At 44.1% G+C, this 12,162-nt stretch overlaps 1 protein-coding gene across 14 annotated transcripts in view; it reads left to right on the top strand.

Annotated features, from left to right (window-relative positions):
* The first annotated feature begins 6 nt into the window (after nucleotides 1-6).
* SERGEF (secretion regulating guanine nucleotide exchange factor) overlaps nucleotides 7-12,162 on the top strand; it is a 197,305-nt gene continuing 185,149 nt past the window's right edge. For 13 of the 14 annotated variants that reach the window (XR_001360010.1, XM_014530897.1, XM_014530902.1 and 10 more), the window contains exons 1-4: nucleotides 7-430; nucleotides 5,776-5,911; nucleotides 7,437-7,592; nucleotides 9,904-9,998. Coding sequence is in view for 13 of the 14 variants with exons in the window: in XM_014530897.1 (XP_014386383.1) it covers nucleotides 197-430; nucleotides 5,776-5,911; nucleotides 7,437-7,592; nucleotides 9,904-9,998 (621 nt within the window). In the remaining variant the exon portion in view is untranslated. The remainder of the gene's footprint in view (nucleotides 431-5,775; nucleotides 5,912-7,436; nucleotides 7,593-9,903; nucleotides 9,999-12,162) is intronic. The other variant, XM_014530899.1, reaches the window with a different exon arrangement.

Below are 12,162 nucleotides of genomic sequence, written 5' to 3'. Positions count from 1 at the left end.
GCCCGGCGCTGCCTCGGTTGGAGGATCCCGGCCCGGGGGCGGAAGAGGAGAGGGCGGAGGGAAGGGTCTTTGCGGGGTAACGGAGGGGGCCTGCTGGCCGGTGGGGTCGGACCGGAGGGGCTGCGGCTCAGTGGGAAGGACCTGCCCCCAGGGCAGAGCGTCTGGTTCTGCCTGAGCTCCGGGACAGACGGCGGGGATGGCCCCGAAGACAGAGGATCGCCTGTCTCCGAGCCTGTGGGTCACCGGGGCCCCGCACCCTGCCTGGCCCGGAGGACGGGGCCGTCCCCAGCCCCGCCCCAGCCTGGCGGGAGCCTCCTTCCCAGTGCGGCCTGCGGAGTGTGGCGGCGCACAAAGGCAGAGACCCTGCACCGTCGCTGCTGTTCTGCTGTGGCCGGCGCCTGCCCGTGTCGGGGGCGCGGGGGGCTGCGCGGTACGGGTTTGACTGGCGCCCGGAGAGGCAGGGTCCCGTTTTATGTCCTGGCGGGGGGAGAGGCGTGCGTGGCAGGTCCTCCGCCCGATGCCCGGGAGCAGGCAGACGCGGTGTCTTAGTTCCTCATAACGTGTGTCCCGGTGTTCATGCCGTGTGTCATCTGTGGATGTCAGCCTCCTTGGCTAGAACGTCAGCGTCGTCACGGTGGGTACTGAGCCTGTCTTGTTCACGGTGCCTGGCACATGGCAAGGGGCTCAGTAAATATCTGTTGACTAATACCTGTTGTATGTGACCCCTGGGCTGGTCTTTTGGGGAAAAACACGAGTGAAAGACTTAACGCTTGGGGTGGGGGTGGGTATGGGTGTGGGTGGGGAGATACCTATATTGCTGTGAAAACCAGTATATGTTCGCTAATTTAAAAACGGTAATTATCAGTACAAGGAACACTTGTTGAATGTCAGCTGCAGACTCGCAGAAGGGGGAGTGTGGTGTGGCCTGAGTAGTCTGTCTGTCTGAGTATCTTTGAGGTGATACTTGACCTGGTGGTGGAGTTGGGATTGAATGTGTGCCTGGGGTGGGTGGTGTCTTTGGCTTTTCCCAGGCCAGAGACGGGGTGTGGACAGAGGAAACATCTGACAGAAAAAGCCTTTCAGCTGTGGCCTTGTCTGTGCGGAAACAAAAAGGCTGTTGCACCTAACCCCACCGCCGTGCTTGGAGACCTGATGGTGTGTTCTTCCAGCTGCGTTATCTGAGTATTAGTTTGCTAAGGCTGCCATAACAAAATGCCACCGATTGGGGGGCTTAAACCATGGACATTTATTTTCTCACCGTTCTGGAGGTCAGAAGTCTAAGATCAAGGTGTGAACAGGTTTATGTTCTTTTTTTTTTTTTTTTAAATATATTTTATTGATTTTTTTACAGAGAGGAAGGGAGAGAGAGAGAGAGAGTTAGAAACATCGATGAGAGAGAAACATCGATCAGCCGCCTCCTGCACATCTCTTACTGGGGATGTGCCCGCAACCCAGGTACATGCCCTTGACCAGAATCGAACCTGGGACCTTTGAGTCCGCAGGCCGACGCTCTATCCACTGAGCCAAACCGGTTTCGGCCAGGTTTATGTTCTTGTGAGGCCTGTCTCTTGCTTAGCGACGGCAGCCTTCTTGCTGTGTCCTCAGAGGGATTTTTCTCTGTGCAAGAGCATCCCTATGTTTCTTATAAGAACACCAGTCATATTAGTGTCGGGCCACATGGTTATGACCTCATTTAACCTTCATTGTCTTTGAAAAGCCCTGTCTCCAAGTATAGTTCCATTCTGAGCTCCTGGCGGTTAGGGCTTCAACAAATGAATTTTAGGGGAACACAAGTCAGTCTCTTATTATTTCTTTTCTTAGCCATCCCAGGGACTGTTTACCTCCTTGGAGTTGTGTGTGTGTGTGTGTGTGTGTGTGTGTGTGTGTGTTTTGCCTGAAGGCAAATAGTGCTGTATTAGGTTGTATTAAAATTTCATTTTGCTTTGCTTTATCATGGATTTAGGGCCTCCTGTTGCATTACAAAAATTTGGTATTGTAATTTGAATTCCATAATGCCAGCGTCTGACTTTCTGTTCAGCAGCCTGTAACCCGGGTCATGGGACAGCCATGAGAACTCAGGGCTAATGGAGAAATCCTGTGCATACGCCCTCCACGTCACCCTGTGCAAACGCCCTCCACATCACCCTGTGCAAGCATTTGATCTTTCCTAGGTAGGGACTCATAGAGTCTTATATTCATTTATTATAAAATATATGCACACCTTTTCTGGGCCGGCATAGATTCAGATGCAGGGGAAATAGCAGTGAGCAAAATAAAGTTCCTACCTTCATGGAGTTTACTTTTTAGGTGGTAGACAGTAAACACATAAACATATATAATGTTATGTCAGGCAGTGCTGTGAAGAAAAAGAAAGCAAGAAAAAGTGATGGGGATACTATGTTAGATAGGGTCATACAGTTAGCCTCTTGCCAGGTAAGCTCTGAGCAGGTTCATCATACTTATATTTATATGTATATGTATATGTATGTGTATGTGTGTGTGTGTGTGTGTGTGTATATATATATATATATATATTTTTTTTTTAGAGGCCCGGTGCACGAACTTTGTGCACTGGATGGGGGGGGGGGTCCCCTCAGCCCGGCCTGCGCCCTCTCGCAGTCCGGGACCCCTTGCTCCTTACTGCCCTCCTGCTCGCTGCTCCTTACCACTCAGGTCACTGCTCCTTAGGGCTGCTGCTGCCTTGGAGGCGGGAGAGGCTCCTGCCACTGCCGCTGCACTTGTCAGCCTTGAGCCCGGCTTCTGGCTGAGCGGTGCTCCCTCTGTAGGAGCACACTGACCACCAGGGGGCAGCTCCTGCATTGAGTGTCTGCTCCTGTTGGTCAGTGCGCATCGTGGCAACCGGTCTTTCTGCCCTTTGGTCAATTTGCATATTAGGCTTTTATTATATAGGATGTATATATGTATGTGTGTGTGTGTGTGTGTGTGTGTGTGTGTGTGTGTATAATTTTTTTTTCTTTATGCTTAGAGACAAAGTTGCCTACCCAGCTATGTGACTATGGGAAATTTCTTAATCTCTCTGAGCCTTAGTTTCTTCATCTGTACAATGAGAATGACAATGCCCATCTCCTCTGTTGTGAGAGTTAAAGGTGATTGCCCAGCACAGGGAGAAGCACTCAGTAATCGGTAGCTAATTTGCCCCTGAGGGCCTCTGGGACCTGTGTCCCTGCCATGGCTTGCTTTTCCAGCATGGAGTCCTTGCACCCCAGGATGACTGGGGAAGAGATCACATGGGGCAGGAGTTTGTTTTTATGTATGTATGTATGTTTTGTAGTTTTATTTTTTAAAAACAGATTTTTATTGATTTCAGAGAGGAAGGGAGAGAGAGAGAGAAACATCAATGATGAGAGAACCATCAATGGGCTGCCTCCTGCATACCCCCTACTGGGGATCTTGCCCGCAACCCCGGCATGTGCCCTTGACCAGAATCGAACCCGGGACTCTCCAGTCTGCAGGCCGACATTCTATCCACTGAGCCAAACCGGCTAGTTGTTTTAAATCACTTTTGCTCATTCAGGCATTTTAAAAACAAACACATTTTAAAGGTTTTATTACTCATCTCTAGGAAGAACTAGCCAGAAGCAGATACCTGGAGAAATTATAAGGATTCCTGAAATCTTAATTAGATTCTCTCAGCAGGTCCACAATCCATTCTCTTTAATTTCGAAAACAAAAAGCTCTGAACGCCCCAAACTGACCTGACATAGGCTGTTTATAGTCTGAGTATGTGTACCATTTACTGTAGGAATAATACTGTTGTTTATGGGGTGCTGCTCCTGTACCTTGCAGAAGTGTATATGATGTATGTATTACTTTTCTACAGTCCGTAAAATTCTGATCTGAAACGTATCTGGCTGCAAGGGTTTCAGATTAGGGATTGTGGACCTTTACTGTATAATAATGATAGACATATTGTCCCCTTACAGGGATCTCACCATGTGAATCTTAGAGTCACAAAGCATAGTACTAGGAAATGCCCTTAGAGATCATTGCCACCCTCTTTCACATACTAGGTGTACCAGTTAATAATGCGGATTTTTTTCAATAGATGGAGTTACACATATGTTGATATATATGCTATTTTGTTGTATTGACAGCAAGCTTCAAAACTTCATATGTCAAATTTGCTGAAGGTGTTAACATCATAGATATTTTTACGCTTAAAAATGTCAAATTTCGTGCCAAAAAAGAGCATTAGCGGGAAGTTTTAATTACTTTATTTTGAAGAAAAGTGCTGCTGAATATTTGGGGAAGCTTATGGTGAGCATGCTCCATTTCAAGATACTTGTGAATGCTGGTGTAAATGCTTTCAAAGTGATGATTTCGATATGAAAGACAAAGAATGACCAGGTCAACTGGAAAGGTTTGAAGACCAACAATTACAAGCATTATTGGATGAAGATGTGTGTCAAACTCAAAAACACTTGCAAAAAGAGTAAATGTTGCTCAGCAAACAATTTCCGATCATTTACAAGCAATGGGGAAGATTTTAAAGGAAGGAAAATGGGTGCCACATCAACTGAACGAAAGACAAATGGAAAACCGAAAAGTCATCAGTAAAATGGTGCTTCAACGGCACTAAATAAAGTCTTTTTTTGCATCGAATTGTGACTGGTGATGAAAAGTGGATTTATTTTGAGAATCCCAAATGCACAAAATCATGGGTTGATCCAAGTCAACCATCAACATTGACTGCATGGCCAAATCGCTTTGGAAAGAAGACAATACTCTGCGTTTGGTGGGATCAGGAAGGTGTGGTGTATTATGAGCTTCTAAAACCAGGTGAGACCCTTAATACTGATCGCTACCGACAACAAATAATTAAGTTGAACCACGCTTTGATCGTGAAACAACCAGAATGTGCCAGAAGACATGGCAAAGTAATTTTGCTTCATAATGACACACCATCACACACTTCAAAACCAGTTAAAGACACGTTAAAAGATCTTGCCTGGGAAGTATTAACCCACCCGTTGTATTCACCAGACCTTGCTCCTTCAGATTACCACTTGTTCCGATTGATGGCACATGCACTTTCCGAGCAGCACTTCAAAACATACAAAGAAGTGGAAAATTGGGTCTCTGAATGGTTTGCCTCAAAACAAGAAAAGTTCTGTTGGGACGGAATCAGATTACATGAAAGATGGGGGAAATGTGTAGCTAGCGATGGACATTACTTTGAATAAAGCACTTTTGATGTTTCTCTTGAAATTATCGTCTTTTCTTTGATTACAAAATCTGCCATTATTAACCGGTACACATAGTACAGATGTAATAACAATGACATGCCCTGCTTGAGGGCGCAAAATTCTTAGCTAACTTTGATTACAGAGAGTCATTACTGGTTTTCCCAGTGGGACATGGGGAGAAGGGACAAGAAATAGTCCTAGCACTTTGTTTCTATTTCCCTCCATTATTTCTTTTCTTAGCCATCCCAGGTAATTCGATTTTATCAGAAGGAACTCCCATATTGTCCTCAAAAGCAACATAGGGGAGCTGGGGCATTGGAAGGGGAAGGTGAGGAGTATCATTGGATAAACTGGGGATGCTAAGGGCTCCTCTCACCTGGCAAGCGTGGTGTTCTGGGGATGGAGCTGCCTTCTAAGTGTGGGTTGCATATAATAGCCCCTTAAGAATGAGCTTATTAAAATCTCATTTGTATATAGACTCTGAGATGTTGTTGGGGTGAGAAAGGCAGAGCCAGGTAAATAAAGGGGTTCCCATACTTTTTTCATCCTTGGTTTATTTTATTTCTAGGGTGCAAATAGCTATGGGCAACTTGGCCTTGGCCATAAGGAAGACGTGTTTTTGCCCCAACAACTGAATGACTTCTGTAAACCTGTGTGTGTCAGGAGGATCGCGGGAGGAGGGGGCCACTCTGCTGTTGTCACAGGTAACTTTCTTTCAAGAGTACATAGCCCCTTGTTTTCTTAGATATTTCCCCCTAGGATGTTATATTATCATCTTTCAGCCTTTTGTATTTTGCAGAGGAAATCATTTTGGTAAAAGAGCCAAGTTGTTATCAGAGAATCCTAGATTGTTAGAGCTGAAAGAACTTCAGAGATTTGGGCTCTCCTGAAACTCCCACCTCCCTCCCCCTCTTCCTATCTCATTACACAAATGAGGCTCAAAGAAGAAAACTGATTGCTTAAGATTATAAGACATATTTGTGGCAGAGTTGTAAAATATGTCACATTTTATACCATAGATTGCTACTTAACTTTCGCATATGCGTTAGGAGTCTGCAATTAGCTTGTATATTCCTTGAGAGCAAGAACTTTGCATTTTCCTTAATTTCCCTTGAAATAATTAGGATAGAACTTAACAAGTACTACAAGTGCTACAACATTGTGAAAGAGGGCATAGTGCATCCTGGTGAAAAACGCAAACTCTGGGTTCAAGCCCTGGTTCTGTTATTTATTATCTGTATGGCCTTACAGCAGTGGTTGGCAAACCGAGGCTTGCGAGCCACATGTGGCTCTTTGGCCCCGTGGCATGGGCCACGAAGTTTCAATCGCAGTGTACGTCCGTGCCCGCATGTGGTATTTTGTGGAAGAGCCACACTCAAGGGGCCAGTTTGCCGACCACTGCCTTAGAGAAATTACTTAATTCCTCTGTGTCAGTTTCTTCTCTATTCCATGGGGATACTAATGGTGGATAAAAAGAACCAATGAATTAACGGCTGCATTTTATGGGTCCTTGGCACTTTTGGACCCATAAAGAAATATTAAAAATTATATTTTACAGCTGTATTGATGTAAAGATTAATATAATCCAGGCTAGTTTAAGTATTATATATTCATTATTATTACATTTATTTTTCTGATTTTTTTTAAAGTATATTTTTAGTGATTTCAGAGAGGAAGGGAGAGGGAGAGAGAGAGAGAAACATCAATGGTGAGAGAGAATCATTGATTAGCTGCCTCTTGCATGGCCCCCACTGGGGATCAAGCCTGCAACCCAGATATGTGCCCTGACTGGGAATCAAACTCTGATCTCCTGGTTCATAGGCCATTGCTCAACCATTGAGCCACACCAGCTGCAGTTTTTCTGATTTTAAAAGAATTCAAAATTAAAACATTTTTTGTGGGCCTCTAAAAGTATTGTGGGCCCTAGGCCCTATGCTTGAAGGATTAGTTGGCCCCTCACAGAAACCTCTTAGAACAATACTTGGCACTGTCCAAGTGCAGAATAGATTTGGCTTTATTGTTATAGCAGGTGCTCAATTTAGTGATTAGTTGGCCACTACTCTAGCACTTGGAGTTTCCATTTAGATACTAGATTTGAGTCCCTTAGCCTAATGCCATTTGGTTCAGTGCACATTAACATACGTGGCTTATTAATGTGGGTGGGAAAAGATCTTTGGCAGTTGTAATTTCCCCTGTGCACACTATCAACAAAGCCTTTGTATTTTACAGATGGAGGAAGCCTTTTCGTTTGTGGCCTGAACAAAGATGGGCAGTTGGGGCTTGGTCACACGGAGGATGTCCTATATTTTACACCCTGCAAATCCCTCATTGGCTGTCCCATCCAACAGGTGGCCTGTGGCTGGGACTTCACCATTATTCTCACAGGTGAGTTCACTGCTAGGGGAATCTTTGTCACCACAAAGGCTTTGAGTGAGAAGTATACAATGGTGGTGATGCTGATTAAATGAAAGCCTCTTTGGGTTTAAAACATACACACAAATGTTCTCTGTGGTTGTCAAAGAAAGTTATGAGGTGTCTTTTGCAAGGAGAGTTTAAACAGTAAAACTTTGGGCAGGAAAACTTTTAAAAAATATATATATTTTTATTGATTTCAGAGAGGAAAGGAGAGGGAGAGAAACATTAGTGATGAGAGAGAATTATTGATTGGCTGCCTCCTGCACCCCCCTCCTGGGGCTCGAGTCCGCAACCCAGGCATGTGACCTTGACCGGAATCGAACCCGGGACCCTTTAGTCTGCACGCTGATGCTCTATCCACTGAGCCAAACCGGCTAGGGCTGAGCTGGTAAACCTTTGCCAGAGACTGGGGAATGAAATAGATCACCTTTGGTGGCCACTTCCTGTACCAGAAGTTTATGATAGCTGCACGGCTGGGCTAGGTGGGCAGGAGTGCCAGCTGCGGTTACTCACAGGGGAACGTAGTTGCTACAACAGTGATGGTAGCTTTCCCCTTGCAAAATATGAATATGATTGGACAGAACTGTTCTGTTTCTGTGAAGCCAGATAGCAGAATAGGATGTAGAGGGATAGGGGCTAAGAGTTAATAGAATACAGTTGGTCCTCTGTATCCGCAGGTTTCACATCTGTGGATTCAACCAACTGCTGATCAAAAACCGAATACCGAATGGTACATGTTGTTCTCTGCCTGGAACAGCCCCTCTCTTGTCTCTCTGGTGAACTCTTGTCCTGTCATTACAGCCCTGCTAGGGTGTCTCCATCTCTCTTCTATGGAGGGGTTCTGTACTGTGTGTTGACTATGGTAGTAATTATTAGAATCTAAATAATAGCTATCATTTATGTAGTATGTACAGTGTTTTCAATCAATGATTAGGAATTCAAGAATGCAAAGGGCCAACTATATGCATTGTCCCATGCTATTTTATATAAGGGACTTGAGTATCCTCAGATTTTGGTATCTGCAAGGGGTCCTGGAACCGATCCCCTGCAGATACTGAGGGACCACTGTAATGCTCTTGGGAATCAGTTGACAATAAATACTTTATCAGCTGACTTCTCGCTGGAAGTATTTTTGCCCCATTTAGCTGGCCATTAGGATTCAAAGGACCATCTGTAATTTCTGACTAAAGTCCCTCTTTGTCACAGTTCTCTGGCAACAGCATCTTCTGACCATGTAACCCCACCAACCCCAGCCTTGCCTCAAACCCCTGTGGATTCTCACATGCATAGCTCACATCCCAAGCTTTTTAGCACATGGCCTTCAATTATTGTTCCCCACCTACTCCTGTTGTTGCCTTGGCTCTTATTCTCCTCATTCCCTTTACTTTTCTTTCTCATAATACCGAATGGTACATGTTGTTCTCTGCCTGGAACAGCCCCTCTCTTGTCTCTCTGGTGAACTCTTGTCCTGTCATTACAGCCCTGCTAGGGTGTCTCCATCTCTCTTCTATGGAGGGGTTCCGTACTGTGTGTTGACTATGGTAGTAATTACTAGAATCTAAATAATAGCTATCATTTATGAAGTGCTCATTATGGGCCTGTGTTTTGGTTTTAGGGAGTCATAGATAACACTCTGTTTCCTTTCATATTTGGAACCAATTGTGAAAAAGGTATAGAGACAGGTGGAGATCAGACTATTGGCTTTTTACTGATAAAGGCTAATTTGGAGGACAGGGTTCATTGTCAGGCCAAGCTGTTCTTTGATCCAAATTTATCCCCAAAACTCTAGGCCTTCCCTACAGTGGAAATCCTTACTATGTGTCAGCCCAGAGTGCCTGCGAGGAAGGTGCCAAGCCACACGTGTTCTGTTCTTTCCTTCTCCCAAACTCACCAACTGGTTAGGTTACCCCTCGTCCGCTAGAAAGCAGTGAGTATGGGAAAGGCAAGGAGAAAGGTCTGAAGTGTTAAAATAATGGAAATTGTGTTGTTATATGGAAACATGAAAAGTGGGGAATAAGTATCCTTCTATCGCACAGTGGGCCCTGGGCTGTGTTCCACACAGCTAATCTGTCACAGTTGGCAGTGTGAGGGATAGTCTGTGTAAGGCAGCCATGCCCAGGGTTTTTATTCCTAGAGCAACAATGAAAGCAGGGACCATGGTTTGAATGTGCCGAAACACAGGGCCCTCACTCCTTTCATTCCCTTGGCTCCTTCAGTGTTTACCCATTGGTCACAGATCTCTTACTACTTAGATTGTGACTTAAGTGTTTGTATTTTGCAGAAAATGGTCAGGTTCTATCATGTGGATCCAACTCCTTTGGCCAATTAGGAGTTCCTCATGGGCCTGGAAGATGTGTGGTTCCCCAGGCCATTGAGGTAAGGACATCACCTGATACGCACCTTGCTGTGTCCTGTTAAAGAATTTCCAGGGTATTACAGTTATTCCTCCACAGACGGGCTGGGTCCCTGAAAGCTGAAAAACAGTTTTTTCTGGGAAAAATTATCTTGGGGGCATGAAGGTTGTGAGTGGAAAAAAAACACCACACCCTCTGTTGATCCTCATACACTTTATACATTTTTGTGGAATAAAATAATAAAGGTTATATGTCTTATAAAGACATTAATGACTTTTTATAATTCTAAAATTAGTAATCATGGGAACTATGTTAGAAATTGGTCCAGATAGAAGTGACTTACCTATCTATAGACACTAAATTAGGCAAATGGTATAAGCCAGTGTTGTCTAATAGAAATATAATGTGAGCCATATATGTAATTTAAAATTTTCTAATAGCACCATTTAAAAAATAAAGAGAAATGGGTGAGATTAATTTTTGAAATAACAACTTTATTGAGATGTAATTTACATACCATAGCATTTACCCTTTAAAAATGTATGGTTTAGTGTTTTTTAGTATTTTCACAGAGATGTGCAGTCTTCACCATGATCTAATTTTAGAACATATTCATTACCAGGAAAGAAACTGTGCACCCAATAGCAGTCACTTCTTATTCTCCCCTCTCCTCCCCTTGACAACTACTAATCTATCTCTATGGATTTGCCTATTCTGAGCATTTCATACAAATGAAATTATACGATAGGTGGCCTTTCTTTTTTTTTTTAATGTGTGGCTTTTTATATCTGACTTCTTTCACTTCACGTGATGTTTTCAAGTTTTATTCATGTTGTGGTATGTAGGCAAAATTAATTTAAATAGCTTTTAAATTAATCCAATGTATCCAAACTATTATCATTTCACTTTATATGTCATTAATATATACATTTATTCATGAGATATTTTGTATTCTTTATTTTATACTAAGTTGAACTCTGGTGTACATATTTATGTCTCTACTCAATCTAGTCACATTTCACTTGTTCAGTAATCACACGTAGCTAGAGGCTGCCATATTGAACAGCTTGAGTATAGAACAAGACTCCTGGCCCTAGTTCAGAACTCTTCACTGCATCTTACTTAAGATGTATAAATTTTGGTGCAGTTTATAGTGTAAGTGATCATAATAGGACTGGAATATTTTAAGAGAAATATGCTGGGATCCAAAATGAGTTTTGCCACCTAAGCTGCTCCACTCCTGTCTAATTTCCTGAAACTCTGACTCAGCGTGGGAGATCTATTTTCAAGGGAGAGAGCTTGGTCTGCTTCTGTCATCTGCTGAATTACAATTCCTGGTCTGCGGGGTATTACTTGGGTCATGGTTTCCATGGTGCTTTAGTCTGTTTGGGCTGCTATAACAACATACCATAGACTGGGTGGCTTAAACAACAGGCATTTATTTCTCATGGTTCTGAAGGCTGGGAAGATCAAGGCACCAGCAGATTGGGAGTCTGGTGAGGGCCCACCTCCTGGTTCACAGACAACCGTCTTCCTGCTGTGTCCTTTCATGGCAGGAGAGGCAGAGGAGCTCTCTGGGATCTTTTTTTTCTTTTAATCCTCACCCGAGGATATTTTTCCATTGATTTTCAGAGAGAGTGGAAGGGAGGGGGAGAGACAGAGAGAGAGAAACATCGATGTGAGAGAGACACGTTGATTGGTTGCCTGCCGCACGTGCCCCGACTGGGGCCGGGGATTGAGCCTGCAACCAAGGTACGTGTGCCCTTGACCAGAATCAAACCTGGAATCCTCAGTCTGAGGGCCAGTGCTCCAACTCCTGAGCCAAACCAGCTAGGGCTGAGAACCTATTTTTAAAACCACCCCAAGACATATTGGAGAGGACATCCCTTCACATATTTGGAAAGCATCATCAGAAGCTGTAGCAGGTAGGTTTGGCTTCACCTAAGGAGATAAATGGAACAGTGCACAGATGGAGCAGGTGCCTGGGGAGGTGGTGAGTCCATGTGTCTGGAAGTAGGTGTTTGGCAGGGGTTGGATGGGGATTGGATTAGATCCAAGGTCTGCAAACTAGAACCCTTGGTAAATAAAGTTTTATTGGAACACAGCCACACCCATTTATTTATGGCTTTTATGTTACGGTGGCAGAGGAGAGTAGTGTGACAGAAACCATATGGCCTGCAAGGTCT

This window comes from Myotis brandtii, unplaced genomic scaffold (genome assembly GCF_000412655.1).
Source record: "Myotis brandtii unplaced genomic scaffold, ASM41265v1 scaffold782, whole genome shotgun sequence".
NCBI lineage: Eukaryota > Metazoa > Chordata > Mammalia > Chiroptera > Vespertilionidae > Myotis > Myotis brandtii.
The sequence above is the reverse complement of the archived record's forward strand: the minus strand, read 5'-3'. Positions and strand labels throughout refer to the sequence as shown.